Source organism: Mauremys mutica, chromosome 15 (genome assembly GCF_020497125.1).
Source record: "Mauremys mutica isolate MM-2020 ecotype Southern chromosome 15, ASM2049712v1, whole genome shotgun sequence".
Taxonomy (NCBI): Eukaryota; Metazoa; Chordata; order Testudines; family Geoemydidae; genus Mauremys; species Mauremys mutica.
The window spans coordinates 30,753,875-30,775,673 of record NC_059086.1 but is presented as its reverse complement, the minus strand read 5'-3'; the positions used below and the strand labels follow the sequence as shown (position 1 = coordinate 30,775,673).

Genomic DNA, 21,799 nt, shown 5'->3' with positions numbered 1-21,799 from the left:
AATAACAGACAGAACAAAGTAAGTTACCAAACAAAAACAAAAAAACACACAAATCTAAGCCTAATGCATTAAGAAACTGATTACAGGTAATATCTCACTCTCAGAGATGTTCCAATAAGCTTTTTTTACAGACTAGACTCCTTCTTAGTCTGGACCCAATCCTTTCACCTGGTACAGTCCTTGTTAGTTCCAGCTCAGGTGGCAACTAGGGGACTTCTCGTGACTGGAAGTCCCTTTTGTTCTGTTCCACCCCCTTTTATCTTTGACACAAGGTGGGAATCCGTTGTCTCTCTCTGGGTTCCCACCCCTCCTTCTAAATGGAAAAGCACCAGGTTAAAGATGGATTCCAGTATCATGCGACATCTAAGCCTTCATTACCCACTGGCTTGCACCCATGTATACAGGAAGGTTTGCAAGTAAACAGAGCCATTTACAAGTCATTGATTCTGAAGCACCCTTAATGGCTTCCACTTAATATGTTTGCATCAGTAATACAAGTTATAATTTATTCTCCTAACTCCAGACATAGAAATAACACATGCAAACAAATGGGATGAACACACGCAGTGGATCCTAAGCTTTGTAATGATACCTTACAAGAGACCTTTTGCATAAAGCATATTCCAGTTACATTAGATTCATACTTATAAACAGATTTTCATATGGAGTGCAACAACCCACATGTTTCCTAGGATATACTGGATTCATTCAGTCAGAGGGGAAGCAGCAGTGCATCCTGGGAATTGTAGTTCGGGTGTCTTGTTCCACCATTCTCTATGGTATGGATTATATCTCCCATGATGCATGGTGGTCACTATGTTTCCCAGGATATATTGCATCAGTTCAATCAGAGGCAGCAACATTGTGGATTTGGTCCAGCTTTGGAAATCTTTAATTTTTATTTTCCCAATGGGAAATGGAAACAAGTTGCAGAAATTCCATTTTCCATCCAAAAAAAAAAGTTTTGACAGAAAATTCCCAACCCTCTCTATAAATGAACTAATAAAATTGGTCTTGAAATAAAGCATTTTGGCTTTTCTGCCTTGACGCTGAAAAATCTGGCTTTTGCCAAGCATTCTGCCATTGACAGGACCCAGTTCCCCTCTCAGTGTATCACTAGTGGATCTTGATTCAAAGAATCAGACCCAGCAAAGTTTGTACATCACTTCCAGCACATGGCTGTTGCCACCCCTAATTTTAAATTACTTTGACAAGACTGAGGTTAGAACATAAGAACGGCCATACTGGGTCAGACTGTAACCGGGCGCAGACTCACCCCGTGGCGCCTCCTGCTGGTCTCTCAGGGAATTAGCTTGTTTTCCAGCCCGGAGCACCCTCTGCAGCTCGGTGATCCGCTACAGCTGGCCCCTGTGTCCCTCCCGGACCCCTGTTCTCTCTGAGGTGCTGGCCCCTGGCAATACCCCAACAATCTCTGTGGGTCTCCCTTCCCCAGGGAGCCCCCACCCACTACCCCAACCTCACCTCAGTCAGGTTACTGCCAGTCCTTACCTAGCCCCCGCTCACTGGGGCAGACTGCAGTATAAAAGCCACTCATCACAGGCAAGGAGGTTTGACCTTCTGCCTTCTTCTACCACCCAGTACCTCTCTGGGCCTGGAACCAGGCCCTGCAGCCTGGGGAGTCGCCAGCCTAGAGCTCCCCTGCTCCTCTGGCTCTTCCCCAGCCCTGCTTCACTCCCAGGTACCTTCTTACTCCCCTGCAGCCAGGCCAGTCTCCCTCCACTGCTAGAGGAGAGGCTCTGCTCAGCTTCTGGCTGCTCTGGCCTTCTTAAAATGCCCAGCTGTCCTGATTGGGGCGTGGCCAGCTTGGGCTTTTTCTCCTAGCCCCGAGCCCTCTCCCAGGGCTGGCTTCTACCCTATCAGGACTGCAGCGGGTAACCACCCCGCTACACAGACCAATGGTCCATCCAGCCCAGTATCCTGTCTTCTGACAGTGGCCAGTGCCAGATGCCCCAGAGGGAATGAACAGAACAGGGAATCATCAAGTGGTTCATTCTGTCATCCACTCCCAGCATCTGGCAGCCAGAGACCGAGGGACACCAAGAGCATGGGGTTGCATCCCTGACCATCTTGGCTAGTAGCCACTAATGGATCTATTTCTCCATGAACTGCTGCAATTCTTTTTTGAATCCAGTTATACTTCTGGCCTTCACCACATCCCCTGGGAACAAGTTCCACGGGTGGTCTGTGTGGTGGATGAAGAAGTACTTCCCTTTGTTTTAAACCAGCTGCCTATTCATTTGATTGGGTGACCCCTGGTTCTTAAATGTCCCAAATTGATGGCCTTTTGGAAAATTGTCTTGGGAGCCTGTTGTACATCCCTCTTTGTAGGAGCAACAAGTTAAACAAACAGTCAAACAAAGGGATGCCCATAATGGTACCACCTGGATGGAACTACCATAATTGTTCCCTAGCCTGCCTTTATATTTTCACTCTTCAGATATGTGTAATCTGCTGCCACATTCCACTCCGCTGCACACAGCCAAGCTATGTTGCACCTCCAGCCTTGTTCTCTTCAGAACCACTGTCACTGTGCCAATGTTTTCATGGTCGTGAGATACTGGGAACTATGGAAGATCGATATTTGGAATTTCCATGCTGTGGGAAATCCTGCAATTTTTGTTTGTAAAACGTTTTTTTTGTGCCAAACCAGAAAGCAAGCAAAAAAAGTCAACATTTCCTGTGAAACAAAATTAAAAAAAAATACAATTCATTTGTTTCAGAAAAAAAGTCTGAATTTTCCAATGGAAATTTTCAAATTTTCAGAAGCTGCATTTTCCATGGAAAAATCATTTCCATGGAAACTTCCTCAGCAGAGTTACAATAGAAAGGAAGAACATAAGAATGGCCATACTGGGTCAGACCTAGGGCCCATCTAGCCCAATATCCTGTCTTATGACAGTGGCCAGTACCAGGTGCCCCAGAGGGAATGAACAGAACAGGTAATCATCAAGTGATCCATTCCCCGTCGCTCATTCCCAGCAAACAGAGGCTAGGGACACCATCCCTGCCCATCCTGGCTAATAGCCATTGATGGACCTGTCCTCCATGAACTTATCTAGTTCTTATTTTGAACCCTTTTATGGTCTTTGCCTTCATAACATCCTCTGCCAAGGAGTTCCACAGGTTGACTGTGCATTGGGTGAAGAAATACTTCCTTTCATTTGTTTTAAACCTGCTGCCTATTCATTTCATTTGATGACCCCTAGCTCTTGTGTCATGAGAAGTAGTAAACAACACTTCCTTATCTACTTTATTGATACTAGTCATGATTTTATAGACCTCAATCACATCTCCCCTTAGCCGTCTCTTTTCGAAGCTGAAAAGTCCCAGTCTTATTAATCTCTCCTCATATGGCAGCCGTTCCATACCCCTCATCATTTTTGTTGCTCTTTTCTGAACCTTTTCCAATTCCAATGTATCTTTTTTGAGATGGGGCGACCACATCTGCATACAGTAGTCAAGATGTGGGCATACCATGGATTTTTATAGCAGCAGCATGATATTTTCTGTCCTATTATCTATCCCTTTCTTAATTATTCCCAGTAGTCTGTTCACTTTTTTGACTGCCGCTGCACATTGAGTGCCTGTTTTAAGAGAACTATCTACAGTGACGCCAAGATCTCTTCCTTGAGTGGTAACAGCTAATTTAGACCCCATCATTTCATGAAAACAAAGCTAAAGACACTAAATAGATTACAGGAGCTCCTGAAGTGCTGTAAAACCTCATTCTTTAGGGCATAAACCACCCTATAATTAGGCTTGGCAGAATGAGAGTTTTTACTGTTTTTTTTATCATTTCAGCAGATGATATTGATGTTTATTTTAAATAATTTTTTTTTCAATTTTTATTTATTTAAATTTTCACAGTTGTGCAAATTATTTAGTGACAGTTGACTTTGAGATTCAAAAATGATACCCATTAAAACACAAATTGTCAGCATCAAATATCAAAATTCATGGAGGAAAGGTCTGTAAATCAAACTGTCCTATGTTCTCAAGCAGCATTTCTCTTCCTTTGCCAATCAGGAATTTTATATTATTTTCAATAGACATTTTTTCATCAGTTTGCATCTGTACAGTGAAATCGATGTTTATTGACATTTACCAATGAAAAAAAACCCACAACCCTAACCCTTCCCAGTCTAGCTATAGAGAACTACAGGGGGACAAAATATGTAATTTCCATTTTGGGGGATATTCCAACATTCTGATCATTGTTTTCATTCCAAAATGGGAAGAAAATAAATAAATAAATAAATTTCCTGTGAAATGAAATTTAAAACAATTCACTTCAGAAAAAATCAAAAATTTCCACTGAAGATTTTCAAATTGGCAGAAGCGGCTTTTACCGGGGAAAATCATTTCAATGCAGAATCCCTGAGTAAAGTTACCAGAGGAAGGATTAAAACAAATCATAAGAACAAAAAGTGGAACACAGGAATTTCTGAAGGGCTCTAAAGACCTAGGCACCGACTGTCCTGCTAGCAAAGTCCTAGCACCAGGTCCTGGCTCTGGCCACTTGGAGAGGTGGTATTACTGTGTTGACGTAACAGGACGCTTACAGTGGTGGGAGACCACTAGACACCACTAGACTGGTGCAAGCTGCCTTGTGTAGACCCAATCACGTAGCCTCGGCCAGGCCTCAGTGTGCAGTGTAGACACACCCACAGTACACATGTCCCTTCACCACCACTGAATACACCCAAAAGCACTCGACCTCCCAACCCCGCCTCCTTTCCATGAAAACCCAAGGAAAGTTTGTTTGCTTGTGTAATAATTTGCATTCTAGGTCTGACGAGGGGTATATGTGGACCTGAGGTAAAGAAGCATTTGGAATGTATCTATCTAGGTTTTATACCAAGGTCATTACTATGATCCCTGGACACCTACTTCAGAGACAAAGCAGTTGGCCGAGAAGATGGCATTCAAGCCCCAGGCCTCGTTTACACACAAAAGCGGGACTGTTTTCACTCTCTCAGTATACACAGTGCAGTGCAGTGCAGTGCAGGGCCCCCATGTGGATTTTTGAGAGCATGTCTACACTACTGCTGCTGCACTGGCTCTGTAGTTGGGCCGCTTTAGTGCCATAGCACTGGGTTTCCCCGTCAAATGTAGTTAATCAGGGCGCCGGAACAGGAGGGGCCAGAGGGGCCCTCCTATTTTTTACTGATCACAAGGGTAAGCAATGGGAAGGGAGGGGGCAGAGAGGAGTGAGAAGGGGCGGGGTTTTGGGGGAAGAGCCAGTGCAGGAGCAGGGCCTCAGGGAAACGTCAAGGTTGATGTAACTACAGTGCTCAGGGCACAACTCTTCACAGCCCTGAGTGGCGGAGGTAGGTCAGTCTAAATTTCAACCATAGACCAGGCCTTAGTTCTATTGCTAAAAAGCTGTGTCACAGCAGTGTAGCTATTCTTGCATGGAAGGAAAATCAATTATACCAGTAGAAGGCACCTTTATACTGGTTCTAACTGTGTCCACTCTAGCTGTCGCACTGGTTTGAAAATCACACCCCTAACCAAGAGGTTTCTACCAGCATCAAATCTGTGTGTAGACCAGGCCTGACTTGGCAATGGCTCGACTGCTGGTGTGTTGAGCCCACTGGCTATCAAATTGACCAGTGGTCCATCCGCCGTGAATATCACTCTGTAGTAATCACATCCGCGACTTGGAGAGCGTTTCAGAAGCAATCCTGTCTGGCCATAATCATTGCCGAAGGAGAGCTGTCGTGTGAGCGTGTGTCTCCAGAGGGGGGCCAAGTTAGCAGCCCCAATGCAACTTTTAATGGCTCAGCTAAATCGCACCGGGCATCATTAAAAGAGTGCATTGCGCTGTGCATTGCAGTGTGCGGAGAGCTTCCTCGGGGCATTGGGTCTGATCGCTACAGCAACGAGGGATCACGCAACTGCTAAATGGACCTTTAATGAAACCCTTGGGGATGTGACAACTTTCCCAATGTTTCTGTAAGTGGCAATTGTTGTAACTGGCGTAGAGCAGAGAGACACGGTGCCAGATTCATTTCCGATCTATCAGCCCTCCCCTTTTAGTTCTGGGAGCTAGCCAACCAAAACACCCCCACTGAATGTTAGTAAGGGGGCAGCAGTCCCCTTACGCATGTGAAAGTTTCGCAGCCACTAGGAATCATCCCACACCTGCAACACTATGTGGTCCCACCAGTTTGTGCTTGTTTCCCAGGCCCAGAATTGGTGTTCCACGGCATGAACCTACCCCATTAACAGCATGATCTCCAGAGCGCCGGGCCCCGCGGTTTGAAAGAATTCTGTGTCCATGTCCTCATCACTCTCGTCACCGTGCTGCCGTCTCCTCCTCCTCGCCTGGTTTTCCAGGTTCTGGTTCAGCATAAACTGCACGATAATGCGCGAGGTGTTTACAATGTTCATGACTGCTGCGTTGAGCAGAGTGGGCTCCATGCTTGCCATGGTATGGTGCCTGCACTGAAAAAAGGCGCAAAACGATTGTCTGCCATTGCTCTGACAGAGAGAGGGGCGACTGACGACATGGCTTACGGCGGGGAATTAAAATCCACAAAGGCGGAGGCTTTGCATCAAGGAGAAACACAAACAACCATCACTCAGAATGGCCCCCTCAAGGATCGAACTCAAAACCCTGGGTTTAGCAGGCTGTTTATTTCATGGAGGAAAGAGAGAGCAAATGAATACAAAACAAATCTGCTCTATTTCTTGTTTTGATCTATTCCATCTATCCTTTACATCTTAGGCTGGCAGCAGATGGTGCAGTATGACTGCTAGCCATTGTCATCTCCTGGGTGTTTAGCAGAAGATGCTGCATTAAGACTGCAAGCCATTGTGGCTGGGAAAAGCCGTGAGAACAGCTGAGTGGGTAGTTGGCCCTGATAAGAGGTCTGGAGGCCAGGAGGTGGAGGAGTCTCTCTCCAGTCCTGGAGGGGGAAGGGCTAGCTGCCTGAGAGGAAGGTACCTGAACTGGAGCAATGCTGAGGAATAGGGCAAGGGAGCTGGGGAGCTCCAGCCTGGTAAAACCCCAGGCTGCGGGCCTTGTTGAAGGCCAACAGAGGTACTAGGGCTGCAGAGATACAGCCTGGGAATAGGCAAAGGCAGCAGGTCTTAATTCTCTTGCCAATGATGAGTGGCCATTACAGACTGCAGTCTGCCCCAGTGAGCAGGGCCTAGATGATGACTGGCAGTAGCCACTGAGGCAAGGTGGGTTTAGAGGGTTGGGGATTCCCTTGGGAAAGGAGACTCAGAACGAGGGGATATTGCTGGGACAGAACCCCGAGGTAAAGGGCCCCGGAGTCTGGGACAGACACAGGGCCAGCGGCAGGTGAGACACCAGCCTGCAGAGGGCGCTCTGGGCTGGACAAGAACTAATTCCCAAGATGACCAGCAGGAGGCGCCATCCCGGTGAGTCTCGCTTCGCTACAGGCCTAGATATTATTTGACCTGTCCTCTCTCCATGGTACAACAACAGAGCTAATTTAGACTCAATTGAGAGTCTTGTTACATGCTGCAGAGCTGAAGTCACTGATACCTAGGTCTAAGTATTAGACCTGCTTTGGGACAGTGTCTCTATTGCAAGAGACAGACCAGTGTGAACCAGCCGTGAGGCTCCCCCACTAGCAGCTGAAATCGCTGAGAGCTGTGTTAACGGTGGGGGGGGGGGAAGTATGAAGACATCTTGGTGGGTGGGTGGCTGGTGGAGCAGTGTGGCAAGCAGCCAGCAGAGAAACTGATGGAGAGGACCAGAGCAGAGCCTCGCAGAGACTTGGCCATTGAGGCGATGAGCGAGTGCCTGAGCAATGGAGTGCGTAAGGTGCCTCCTTACCCCCGCCGCCCCTGCCTTCCACACAGGGTGGGAGGTGAACTCTGCGGATGAACCTCTGAACTGTGGAGCTGCACTGGCCAAGGACAGCAACTGCGAGTGGGGTACAGAGAAGGTGATGAGTTTGCTTTGATGGCCTGTTTTGCTTAGCAATAACACAGCAAAGCCTACTGAAGGGAAAAAAATATACTAGCTGAAACAGTCAGGCGCTTGCCTGGTTGCTGACTGTATGACCTTGTTAGTTAAGACAGTGCTTGCGGAGGCTGGGAAAAATGCTTGAAGAAGCTTTTTGAAGTAACATGTACTTTTTTGTACTAACTATGAAGAAATGAAGAAATAACAGTTGTTCTTTGTTTTGTATGCTGGGAAAGTATAACTGGGAAGGTACAGTGATGACGCGACGGAGCAGCTAATAAAACACAGTTTGAATCTGCAGAAGGGGGGGCTAGTTCTATGTGGAGAATGGGCTGTTCTTTGTTGTTTGTGTTCATGCATTAATAAAGAACTTGGTATTTGGACTTTGCTGGGTTGCTTGTCTCTTTGCGGTCAGACAACGAACCTGAAAAGTCTGGGATAGAGATAACCCCGACAAAGGGATGGACACATTAAAGGGAATTTTGGGTTGCGGGACTTAAGACCCTGAGGGAAGTGGAAACTTACTTGGGGATGGGTCTTTTGATCATGTTTTTTGTTTATGAGCCCCTCTTTTTATTGAAAGTTTTTGCTACACTGTTGAAAAGGAACCCCTAGATACTGAACCAGGCCCTTGTTGCTGCTGGCTTCACCTGCCACAAGGGTTACGTATTTACAAGCTAATCGTTCTCAGTCTACAACAGTAAACTATTTATTCAAATGAAAAGGTTTATTTGGGGATTAGGGATGTATTGTTTTCTTCAACTCTGAGGTGGCAAAGAGATTTGAATTCTGTTTTAGTTCTGCAGAAAAACACATTGAATTCCATTCATCCATTCACTGCATGCTTTTTTTCCACTGTCCTTCTGCCCATCAAAATAAACCCTGATATTTACCCAGAAAAATGATTAATAGCTTTTGCACCGATTTTCACCTGTTTATGTTGTGGTGGTAATAAACACTGATAAAGTCCCAGGAAAAATTAAATGAAATAAAAAAGAAAATGGAAAACGAAGGGCAGGAACCATACATTGTGATGAGTTCATTATCACGGACGCTTTCCTCCTGAGCACCAGCCGCCAGCCAGCCATTCCCTGCAGCCTGTTTGCTTGGTGGAAAGTAAATATACTCAGGCAATCATGACACTGGGGCATGTGAACTTTCCTAGTCAGTGCTTGTGTTCCTCCCGTGTTTGCCGTGGAATGGTGCCAACCACACCAGGGACCTGAATTCTGACTTGGAGGCTGTGAAAGGGGCATGATCCAGGAAAGATTCAAAGTTATGTTTCTGATATCTGTGTTAAAGCTCCAGAACTGATACCTCAAGGCTTGGGATTGGGAATACCTTGCGGTATTGTCGCCTCATTGTTCTAAATTTGCATATAAACTTTAAACGTGGCTTTAATTGGAGTCTGTATATAGTTTTTCTTTCTTTTTATAACAATTAGATAAGGTGCTCCTGTCACCTAATTCCTAAGTTATTATCTGCAAAAAATCTAGACCAGTGGTGGGCAACATACGGGCCACACACGGTCCATCAGTGCAAGCCATTGGCGGGCCCCCAGACTGTTTGTTTACATTTGCATGGCCATCCCCAGCTCCCATTGGCCGGGAATGGTGAACTGCAGCCACTGGGAGCTGCAGGCAGCCGTGCAAATGTAAACAAACAGTCTGGCGGCCGGCCAGCGGCTTGCCCTGACAGGCCCCAGGTTGCCCACCACTGCCCTAGCATCTTCAGGTGCCTAAGTAGTCCCTGGAATCATGTTTAAAGTTTCCTTCCCTTCCCCCTCAAAATCTGAAATGGTGCCCCGGTGAGCCAGAGGGCTGCAGGAGGGCTGTGGGCTCTGGCAGGATGCAGCCCCCACCGTGTGACAGCACGAATCTCACCTTGAGCCACGTGCCGAGCGCCAGGCACTACAAGCCACAGCAGCAGCGCAGACATAAGGGTGGCAATACACCATGCACCAGGCCACCCTTACGTCTGCGCTGCTGCTGTCTGTGGGGTTGCCTTCAGAGCTGGGCACCCGGCCAGACCCACCAGTATCAGGCCACCCTGCCAGTGCTTAATTTGCACCCAGGCTGAGCTCTGGCAGCTCTTTCAATACAAATTAAACACTGGGGAAGGCAGCAGATCCCAGAGGTGATGGCGGGGCAGCAAGCCCGGGGAGCCTGTGGGGGCCAGGAGTGATGGGAGGGGGCACCAAAATACAGGTTCATTTTCCCTAAGGCCGACCCTGCACAGCCCCTGCTATCTCAGCCCTGCTCCCCACACACCCCAACTGTTACAATGTCTCTCAGACCCCTCCTGCTGACCCAGCCCTGATCTCCTCCCCATCACATCCTGCTCCCTGAACTCCACCGGTGCGCCTCAATCCCGACCCGCAGCCCCCCTCCACTGCTTTTCCCAGCCCTTGGTGGCAGGAACCAGACACTGTGATGTGTTCATTGTCACGGACGCTTTCCTCCTAAGCACCAGCTGCACTGCTCCTCATAGGGATGTGCTACTGGTAGCAGTTACTGATATGTTGACTTGTAAGAAACCACACTATCATAACCATTCAGAACATAAAATAAACCAAATGAAGTGAAAAAAAATACAGGAAAACTTGTGAGAAAAATGATATAATAATAAATCTGTGGAAATATGGCAGTGCAAGGAGCAATACAGCTCAGTGTCGCACTCTGTTGTGCCACTCCCATGCATTGCATTCATTGGGAATTAAAGGCCTCATTGATATAATGTATAAGCCGTCCGCACTAAGAACATTCCTGATGCTTTGACACTGGAAGGAAGGGAAAAGGAAATTCTGAAGAAAGTTTGTAGATGTGTCAGAGTCCAAAACTCACCTTTATGCTTTTCAAGGTGGTAGCCAGATTTATTTCACTTCCCACTTTCTGGCAATGCAGACATCGCAAAACCTATGTCGTGTAGACAGAATAATAGGATGAAATTAAATTTCTTATATGAAAGTGTTGTTGCAAGGGAAGAGATTGTACATTTTGCAGCAAATCTATAATTACTGTTCTTTACAATGTAAATGTAAAACTTGTATTTAAAATATAAAGTAAATATTACAGGTTTTAGTTTTATTCCAGTACAGACTCAATCGGTGATGTCTTTTGTCATCCCAGGCTAATAGTATCTTCCACTCATGGCCTGGGCCGGTGCTACCATTAAGGCGAACTAGGTGGTTGCCTAGGGTGCCAAGATTTGGGGGCACCAAAAAGGGGTGCCCCCAATTTTTTTTGTACAGCAGTTCCTCCCCGAGCGTGCAGTCACTGCTCCACTTCTCCCACCTCCCAGGCTTGCGACGCCAATCAGCTGTTTGGCGCTGCAAGCCTGGGAGGAGAATTAGAGCGGGGGCAGCAAGCTCGGGTAGGATGCGGAGCAGAGGTGAGCTGGGGTGGGGAGGTGCCGCAGGGCTGCCCGGGCCAGGGGGGTGGGGAGCTGCCATGGGGGTGCCTCAGGGCGGGGTGGGGAGAGCTGCCACAGGGCTCCCCACCCCAGCTCACCTCTGCTCCACCTCCTCCCCGAGCATGCCACCCCCGCTCTAATTCTCCTGCCTCCCAGGCTTACGGCGCCAAACAGCTGTTTGGTGCCACAAGCCTGGGAGGCAGGAGAGTTAGAGCAGGGGCGGCATGCTCGGGGAGGAGGCAGAGCAGAGGTGAGCTGGGGTTGGGAGGTGCTGCACGGCTCCCCGGGCGTAGGGAGCTGCCATGGGGGGGGTGCCTCAGGGCAGAGGGGGGGAGCTGCCACGGGCGGGGTGCCTCAGGGCGGGGGCGGGGCGCGGGGAGCTGCCACAGGGCTGGGAGTGGGGTGCAAGGTGGAAGTTTCGCCTAGGGCACAAAACTTTCTTCCATCGGCCCTGCTCATGGCCATTGTTGTTTTGACTATTCCTTGATGTCCACCCCATGAACTGTCATGCTACTGTTCAAAGAGTTGTAGGGCTTGTTTCATGGTGTGCACAAGAGCCCTGGCATGCCTGCGGATGCTCCATCGGAGCTGCGGGACCAGCGCACTGTCTGCAGGCACGTCTACAAGAGGTCCCTCGGAGCCGCGGGACCGGCGACCGGCAGCGCGCCCCCTGCGGCATGCCGCCGTGCTTGGGGCAGCCAAATTCCTAGAGCCGCCCCTGGCTCCAGGCACTGGCTGCTGTCAGAAGACAGGATACTATATTAGGCAGACTATTGGTCTGACCCACAACAGCAGTTCTAATTTTCAGCAAAAATTACAATAGATTTTTTTTCCAGGGAGAAAGACATTATCGCAGGCAGCATACTGCCTTTACTGAATATTTGAAAATCAAGTTGTACACACAAGCAATGGCATGCGGAAAAACACTAAGGGCTGGACTGAGAGGCAAAATAACCATTGCAAAAATGCAATCCCCATTGGTGGCTTGAATCAAAACAAAGTTTTGACACTAGGCCAGAAATTCAGTCAGACTGGAAGTCAGATGATCCAACAGAATAAACATCTGCTCTAAAAATAAGAACAAAAAAAACAAAATTAAAAATTCAGGGAATTCAGAGAATCACAGCAGCAGATAAGACAACTTGGGAAACTGCTGGGAAACTCTATGCAGTCAGATACAGTGATAAGGGGTTCTTTGTTTCTGAGGGGATATGTGTAAAATATTTCACGGACTTAAGTCTCGAGGATTATCTACACTGGCAAGTTAAAGCGCTCTAACTTGCTGGCTCAGGGGTGTGGAAAATCATACACACACACACCCATACCCATGAGCATAGCAAGTTTGAGCGCTTTAAAGCGCTAGTGTGGACAGGCTCGGCTTGGAGCTAATCCCCTCGTCGAGGTGGATTAACAGGAGCAGGGACTCCGCATTGGGATGCCTGTGCCTTTAAGAACCCAGCCCTGGGAAGCCCATGCTGAGAGGTGCTGTCTATGGGAGGGGAAATAAAAAAGTCCTCCCCCCCCAACTGGGGTAACTGCTACCTGCTGTGCCCCTGCCTGTGCTGGGTTTTGCCCTCTGACACCCTCTGCCAGCGCCTCACCCCGAGCTTAACGCCGCCTCCTCCCCCAGCCCTGATTTTGCCCTTTAGCCCCTCTCCTAATCCTGCCTCCAGCTGCTTGACCCCCCGCACCACAATCAGTCCATTTCCACCCCCTGCTCAGACCCTGGCCACCCCCCTGCTCAGATTCGCTCCCTTTGCCACTTTTTAAGCCCTGTAAATAGCTGTTGGCAGAATTTTAGAATCATAGAATCATAGAATCTCAGGGTTGGAAGGGGCAACAAGGGCACACTGTTGACTCATAAAGGGCAGTGGCTTCAGCAGATGTTCCTGAGCATGCTCCGTTCATGTGGCCGTACAAAAAGCCACTTTGCTCAAATGAAAAAACTTCTCCTCCCCCCGCAACAAACACGGGTGTCTCAGTCCCACTGGGTAACTGTTACCCCCTGAGCCCCTGCCTGTGCCGGGTTTTGCCCTCTGTCACCCTCTGCCAGCGCCTCACCCCTGGTCTTAACACCTCCCCACCCACCACCCCTGATTCTGCCCTTTAGCCCTCTCCTAATCCGTCCGGTGAGCAGGGAATCCAAGGGGAGGAGCCCCAAGGGAGGCTGTATATATGGGGCTGGGGCTCCGGGGCCAGGGCAGTGTGGACGTGACAATGGCTTCACCTGCAGCCACGTGCGTCCTGGCCTGGGCCCTGGCACTGCTCTGCGTGGGGACCCAGGGTAAGGGAAGCAGGGGCTGTCTCGGGTCGGTGAGTGTTGGTGTGTAGTGTGGTAGAGTGTGTGGCTATGCTGCAGGGTACTGATGTGTAGTAGAGTGTGTGTTGTGGAGCGGTGTGTAATGTTGTGTAGTAGAATGCATGTTGTGGAGCAGTGTGTTGTAGTGGGCATGTTCTGAAGTGGTGTGGTGTGTAGTGGAGTAGAGTGCATGTTGTGGAGCAGTGTGGTGTTGTGATGTGGAGCAGTGTGGTGTTGTCTTGTGTAGTAGAGTGCGTGTTGTGTTGTGTCGTAGAGTGCGTGTTGTGGAGCAGTGTGTTGTAGCGGGCATGTTCTGAAGGGGTGTGGAGTAGAGTGCATGTTGTGGAGCAGTATCTTCTTGTTTTGTGGAGCAGTGTGGTGTGGCATAGTGTAGTAGAGTGCATGTTGTATTGTGTAGTAGAGTGTGTGTTGTGTAGTGTAGTAGAGTGCATGTTGTGGAGCAGTGTGTTGTGTAGTGTAGTAGAGTCTGTGTTGTGGAGCAGTGTGTTGTAGTGCAGTGCAGTGGAGTAGAGTTCATGTTATGGAGCAGTATGTTGTGTAATGTAATAGTGTCCGTATTGTGGAGCAGTGTAGTAGACTGTGTCTCTGCAGCAGTGTGTCACTGTGAAGTATAGGAGAGTGTGTGCCGAGGAGCAGTCTGTCGTTGTGTAGGTGTGTGGTGTAAAGTGTAACAGACCATGTTGTGGAGCAGCATGGTGCTGTTCAGGGGACTGTTTTGTTGTGAAGTGTAATACACTGTGTGTTATGAAGCAGTGTGTTGTTGACTAGTATCGTGGTGTGGGGGTTGTGTAGTGCAGTGTGTGCTGAGGGACACGCTGTCATTGTGTAGAGTAGCATAGAGTGTTTTGTGAAGCGATGAGAGACATACCAGCCTGGCAGGAGGTCTGAGATGGACAGCAGGAGTCCTGGCACCCAGCTCGCACCCCCCCACACACACACCAGGCCCCCTCCCCTCCCTGAGCCATGGCTAGAACCCAGGTGTCCTGATGACCCCTGGCCCAGGGCTCTCCCTGCTAGGCCATCGCCCCCTTTTCTGATCTCTGCCCCTTGTTCATGGCCAGGCGCGGACCCTGCCCCCTGCGTCTTCCCCTTCACCTACAAGGGCAAGGTCTACAAGGAATGCACAACTGAGGACAGCGAGCGGCCCTGGTGCGCCACCACCGCCAACTATGACCAGGACAAGGCCTACAAGTTCTGCTCCGAGAAGGGTGAGCTCCCAAGGGTGGGACAGGGACAGGACAGGAGGACAGCCAGGGGACGGGATGGGAGGGAAGCCAGGGGACAGGGATAGGACAGAGGCAGCCGAGGGACGGGATGGTGACGGGGGTAGCCGGGGCATGGTTCAGGGATGGAGGGCAGCCCGGGGACAGGGGGCATTGAGCATCGAGCAGCACGGAGGAGCGTCATGTTCCCCATTTGTGATCCCACATGTCCGGAGCTCGTGGGTCTGGCCCATGTCCAGGCGCCCAGCCACCGTCTTCTTGACACCCGCCCCAGCGATGTCTCCAGAGCTGGGCAGGGCAGAGCCACCCAGTTGCTCTGTCTGTCTAGCCCAATACACCCCCACCCATCTGTCTGTCTGTCTATGGGTCAGACCCTTGCAGGGTGGCAAGAGGGTCCCCATCTCTGGTGGGCCTTACCCTCCCTTCAGGCTCTGCCCAGGGTGGGGTGAGGGGTCCGCACCCTTCTGCACTGCCCCCAAGGCACCCAACCCCCTGACAGTCCCTGTCTCTCTCCCCCCAGCCTACGGCGGGAACTCGGGCGGCGAGCCCTGCTTCTTCCCCTTCGCGTACGGGGGCCACACGTACCATGCCTGCACCACAGAGCAGAGCCACGGGGCCCAGCCCTGGTGCTCCACCACGGAAAACTACGACACGGACGGGCGCTGGAGCTACTGTCCCGACACAAGTATGGTGCCTCCAGGGGCTTCCCGGACAGGGGACATGGGCAGGAGACCGGGCCACACCCAACATCCCCCCCACGCACCCAGCCCTGCCGGTGGCCTTCACTCCTGACCTGCAGCCCATGCTACCTCAACCTTGGGCCCCCCTCCCATATAGATCTGCCAGTGCACCATAACCCAGTCCCCCATTCCCTGCACTACCTTGGGATGGTGGGGGGGCAGTGGTCAGGCTGCTGGGGGGCTCGGTGAGGTGAGGGGGTTTATTTAACTGAAAATGGGCTCAACTTGGACTATAAGGTGGATAGAAAGCTGGCTAGATCGTCGGGCTCAATGGGTAGTGATCAGCTCAACGGCTACCCAATCGGCTCAACGGCTCCATGTCTAGTTGGCAGCCGGTATCAAGCAAAGTGCCCCAAAGGCTGGTCCTGGAGCCGGTTTTGTTCAATATCTTCATTAATGATCTGGAGGATGGCGTAGATTGAACCCTCAGCAAGTTTGCAGATGACACTAAACTGGGAGAAGTATTAGATACACTGGAGGGTAGGGATAGGATAGAGAGGGACCTAGACAAAGTAGAGGATTGGGCCAAAAGAAATCTGATGAGGTTCAACAAGGAGAAGTGCAGAGTCCTGCATTAGGACGAAAGAATCCCATGTACTGCTACAGACTAGGGACCGAATGCCTAGGAAGCAGTTCTGCAGAAAAGGACCTAGGGGTTACAGTGGATGGGAAGCTGGATGTGAGCCAACAGTGTGCCCTTGTTGCCAAGAAGGCTAACAGCATTTGGGCTGTATAAGTAGGGGTGTTGCCAGCCGATCGAGGGACGCGATCATTCCCCTCATCTGGATACTGTATCCGGTTTTGGGTCCCACACAAGAAGGATGTGGAAAAATTGGAGAATCCAGCGGAGGGCAACAAAAATGATTAGGGGGCTGGAGCACATGACCTATGAGGAGAGGCTGAGGGAACTGGGATTGTTTAGTCTCCAGAAGAGAAGAATGAGGGGGGATTTGATAGCTGCTTTCAACTACCTGAAAGGGGGTTTCAAAGAGGACGGATCTAGACTGTTCTCAGTGGTAGAAGATGACAGAACAAGGAGTAATGGTCTCAAGTTGCAGTGGAGGAGGTTTAGGTTGGATATTAGGAAAAACTTTTTCACTAGGAGGGTGGTGAAGCACTGGAATGTGTTACCTAGGGAGGTGGTGGAATCTCCTTCCTTAGAGGTTTTTAAGGTCAGGCTTGACAAAGCCCTGACTGGGATGATTTAGTTGGGAATTGGTCCTGCTTTGAGCAGGGGGTTGGACTAGATGACCTCCTGAGGTCTGTTCCAACCCTGATAATCTATGATTCTATGATTTTGGTTTGAGTGTGAGCCATGTTACCCAGCATGCTCTCTGTCTCTTCCGTCTCCCACATCCCATCTCTCTCTCCCATCCCATCTCTCCCAGTTCTTGGCGGGAACTCGGAGAAGCCCTGTATGTTCCCATTCAGCTATAAAGGCAGGCAGTACACAGCTTGCACCATGGACAATGGCCAGCGGCCCTGGTGTGCCACCACAAGCAACTACGAAGCAGACCATACATGGAGGTACTGCGGCATGGCAGGTACGTGGGGCCAGGAGAGGCTTAAGGGGTGGGTTTGCTTTGCAGCTGGTATGTACACAGACTATGGGGGCAAGAGGCAGCATGGCCCAGTGGAGAGAGCACAGGAGAGAGAATCAGGACACATGGGTTCTAGTCCTGGTTTTAGCTCTGTGTCTAGGCAGCACTGGGCATGACAGGGTCCGATCTCAGTGACTATGTGTCTGGGCAATGCTCTGTTCTACTCTGGGAGTTTTTAGTGTCTCCATTACTGTGGTATCTGAACAGTCATTCAAAATGAGTGGACAGGAAGCATTCATTTGTATATAGGTCCTGTAGGAGCAAGGAACATCTCAGTGCCCATATTGAACCAAACCAAAATTTTGCCTGTTGCTGCTGATTGACACCTTGGATCTTTTTCCTAGCCTAGAAATATTTTTGGGAATTCAACATTTTTCCCCTCTGGGATTGGAGGGGGAAAAAAATGAAACCTCAAAAATATTCATGAACTGAAAAGCCAAATTCAGTTCAGCTCAGTTAAAAAGTTTAGTTTTGAAACCTTCTGTTTCCATTTCAACCTTTTTTCTTTTTTTAACTTTTTTCACTCTAATTAACTTAAATTCCTGTAACCCTTCTGCCAGTCAGAGTTGGCAGCAACAAGGGCTGGGTTCAGTATCTAGAGGTTCCTTTTCAACAATACAACTCAGAACCGGCTCGAGCTCCCACCCAGTGACCTGGGACTTTTACACGCCACCTCCTGGGTGCCACTAAGAGGCAAAACTTCTCCTCTTGCAAGCACAGAGTCTGAGCGTAGAAAAGAAACTTCTAATAAAAGGAGGGAAGTAACTCTACATTAACTTGGGGAAACACCACAAACAGGGTTTATAACCATAAACCATGAACAAAAGACTCACCCTCCATTAAGTTGGGCTGTGTCCTTTTCCCCTCAGGGTCTTAAGTCCAGCAACCAAAAGTCCCTTTAACGTGCCCATCCCTTCTCTGCACCCCAGTCACTGTTGCTGTCCTTGGCCAGTGCAAACCTAGAGTTCAGACACACATCTGCAGAGTTCACCTCCCACCCTGGGTGGAAAGAGGGTGGGTAAGGAGGATCTAGACTGTTCTCAGTGGTAGAAAATGACAGAACAAGGAGTAATGGTCTCAAGTTGCAGAGGGGGAGGTTTAGGTTGGACATTAGGAAACACTTTTTCACTAGTAGGGTGGTGAAGAACTGGAATGGGTTACCTAGGGAGGTGGTGGAATCTCCTTCCTTAGAGGTTTTTAAGGTCAGGCTTGACAAAGCCCTGGCTGGGATGATTTAGTTGGGTTTGGTCCTGCTTTGAGCAGGGGGTTGGACTAGATGACCTCCTGAGGTCCCTTCCAACCCTGAGATGCTATGATTCTATGATTCTTACTTGCTCCATTGCTCAGGCATTCACTCACCACCCCTCTCTGCGGGGCTCTGCTCTGGCTCTCTCCACCAGCTGCCCTGCTGGCCAGTCACTAAGATGTCTTCAGGGTCCACTGCTTAACTCAGCTCTCAGTGATTTCAGCTGTTAGTAGGGGGAGCCTCGCTGCTGGTGCACATGGGTCAGTCTCTTGCATCAGAGGCACTGTACCAAAGTAGGTCTAATATTCAGGCCTAGGTATCTGCAATTTCAGCTTTGCCGCATAACAAAACTCTTAACTGCATCTAAATTAGCTCTTTTATTATACCATGGAGAAGATCAGGTCAAAGACTGTCTGGGTCCCTTAAGGACAGTTCACACAAACCTATCCCCACCCTCTCTCAGTTCACTGGGTTTTGGAACCCATGTCCCTGACCTAGCGAGTGCTGTTTAGTTGAGGGTGAGTTCTGCTGCCCTCTGTTCACACAAGGATAGCAACCCTCTATTACTCCTGCCCCAATAACAAGGAGCTTGAGGATGCCACACCAGTCAAAAGTGACCATTTGGGAAAGCAATCGCATCATGCTTAGCACCTAGGCAGGGTGGGTGTGTCCATACAAACAAGATCAGCTTCTGAAGTCTTTTTCCACAGCTCACCACTATATGTCAGGGGAGAGCTCATTCAGACTCTGTTTACATTTCAAAACAAAAAGGTGCTCCCAACCGGGAACCCAGATTTTTTTTTTCCCATTTCAAACATGTCATAACGTTTCCACACTTTTTTCCCTCTACATTTTTTTCACGTTGGGAAATGCATCAAAACCAGCAACATTCATCAAAAAGCCCAAACACGTTTGATTCCCATGAATTGGCATTTTTTCCACTTAAAAAAATTGTTTTGTTGGGAAAATTCAGGCCCAGTTCTCCCAGCAAATTGCCTGCCCTGCATCCTGCCTTCTGCCCTGTTTTAACCCTTTCCTCCCTTGCCTCTTTCTCCACCAGCCGCAGGGGGAAATTTGGACAGCTCCCCTTGCGTCTTCCCTTTCGTCTATAAGGACAAGACCTACCACAGCTGTACGGCAGTCAATGACCAGATGGGACGGCCCTGGTGTGCTACCACTCCCAACTACGACAAAGACCATCTCTGGCGCTTCTGCTTTAGCAAGGGTGAGTCCCAGCCATGATCAAAGCGCTCCGTGTCAGCACAGAAGGAAAAGGTTTGTGGAGGACATGCCGGTACGTGGAGCTCTAGCACAGTTAGCACTGTTACCCAGTCTTGTGGGCCAAATGAGCTCACTGGTGGGGCTGCGTGCTACAAATGGCTTCCTCTGTGCAGCCAGATTGCCTGGCACCTCCTTGTGATGCTGACATCAGAGATGGGATGCCATTGTCAGGCTAGATAGGCCCCTGGGGTGATCCCATGCTCCTATGTGCAACGCCATTCATACAGTATAAAAAATTATCTTGGTTTCACCACAGCAGTGAGATGAGACACCCTGGCTTTTCTTTTTTGCTGAGAAAACGGCCATGATGGTCATTCTCTTTGGCGTTCCTGCTGTTCACTCTGATTTACTCGTTGCCTTTGCAGTCTATGGGGGGAACTCCAGTGGCCAACGCTGCATGTTTCCTTTCATCTATGAAACTGAGCTATTTCATAGTTGCACCAATGCTGGAAGCAAGATGGGACATTTCTGGTGTGCCACAACCCAGAACTACAACCAGGATAAGCTGTGGAGCTACTGTCCAGATATCAGTAATGTATCCAGTCTCTTTGTATGTTCCCTCTGGGGTAGATCTGGTTTGCTGGTGATTCTGAAAAATCAGGCTGGGGGACGAGTTTGTCATGGATTGCCATGAAAATGAATTTGTAGAAATTGTCAGTGAATCAAAAAATTGGGAGGGGGGATCATTCCAGGTAGATCATGAAAGTTCTAAAAAAAAAAAGTCATTGCATTTCAAAGTCAGAAAAAATGGTTTTGAGTGTATTCCTAAAATGAAATTTCTGAAATTTTTAAAGAGTTAAAAAAATTAGAAAAACATCTGTCTTGGGTTGTCCAGAAAATGAAATATTTCACAGTTTTTAATTAATCCAAAAAATTGAGGGACAATGTGTTTTGGAAGGATCCCAGAAACAAATTTGTTCGAAATTTTCCATCATTTCGAAGATTGGGGAAAAAAACATTTTGGGTGGATCCTGGAATTGAAATTTTTTTCAACACTTTTTGTGAATTAAAAAATCAGGAAACAAAATTGTTTTGGGTGGATCCCGAAAATTATTTTTTTTAAATTTTCATTGAACTGAAAATGTAAGGGAAAAAAATCCCTTTGGGTTTAATGGACCATTTTTCATTTCAATTTTGAGCATTTTTTAAACTTTCTAAATTTTGGTTATAATAAAATAGAAGGAGATTTTGAAAGCTGATGTTTTTGCAAATTGAAGAATCGACCCTTTCTGAATTTTTGGTCATTTTCCCAACATGAACAATCCCTCACTACACATTTTGGTTTCACTGAATCTGTACTTTTTGCCAAAAACATTTAATCTGAAAAGTTTCATCCACCTCTATTTACCAAGTTACCCAGGGGCCTCCAGATCTCCTGTATGATCTCATCCCCTCTCTGCTGTGCCCCTGAGCCAATGAGGAGTGGTGACACTTTGACACCAGTGGGAGTTGGGCACTGGGAGTCTATCTGATTGGTTGGTGGGATAGTGGCTCACAGCACATCCCTCCCAGCAGCTGAAGGAGCCTCTAAGGATTCCTTCAGGAAAAGTTCGATGCCAGGGTCTAGGAGCAGCCACAGAATCAGATCCAGAACTGATGGAGGGTCTGACCTCAGTGGGATTTGGAAATCCAGGTTCCTGTTCCAGCCCAGTGTTGACCTTCCTGGAAGATGCTTTAGCCATGATAATGTCTTCAAATCCAGACCGGATGCCATTCTAGTACTTGAGTGAAACCCAAGTTATTGGGTTCAACACAGAGAAAATCGGGGGACATTCACTGGCCTGTGTTCTACAGGACATCAGACTAAACCAGTGTCTCTCAAACTTTTTTACTGATGATCCTTTCATATAGCGAGTCTCTGAGTGTGACCCCCCCCTTATAAATTTAAAACACCTTTTTATATATTTAACACCATTATAAATGCTGGAGGCAAAGTGGGGTTTGGGGTGGAGGCTGATAACCTTGCAAACCCCTGAGGGGTCCCGACCCCTAGTCTGAGAACCCCTGG

At 48.7% G+C, this 21,799-nt stretch overlaps 1 protein-coding gene across 3 annotated transcripts in view; it reads left to right on the top strand.

Annotated features, from left to right (window-relative positions):
* Positions 1–13,541: 13,541 nt before the first annotated feature.
* Positions 13,542–21,799, top strand: part of LOC123350668 (epididymal sperm-binding protein 1-like) — a 105,245-nt gene continuing 96,987 nt past the window's right edge. For all 3 annotated transcript variants that reach the window (XM_044989340.1, XM_044989343.1, XM_044989339.1), the window contains exons 1-6: positions 13,542–13,664; positions 14,762–14,908; positions 15,444–15,608; positions 17,052–17,207; positions 19,571–19,735; positions 20,157–20,321. In XM_044989340.1, coding sequence (XP_044845275.1) covers positions 13,556–13,664; positions 14,762–14,908; positions 15,444–15,608; positions 17,052–17,207; positions 19,571–19,735; positions 20,157–20,321 — 907 coding nt within the window. In that variant the 5' untranslated portion in view covers positions 13,542–13,555. The remainder of the gene's footprint in view (positions 13,665–14,761; positions 14,909–15,443; positions 15,609–17,051; positions 17,208–19,570; positions 19,736–20,156; positions 20,322–21,799) is intronic.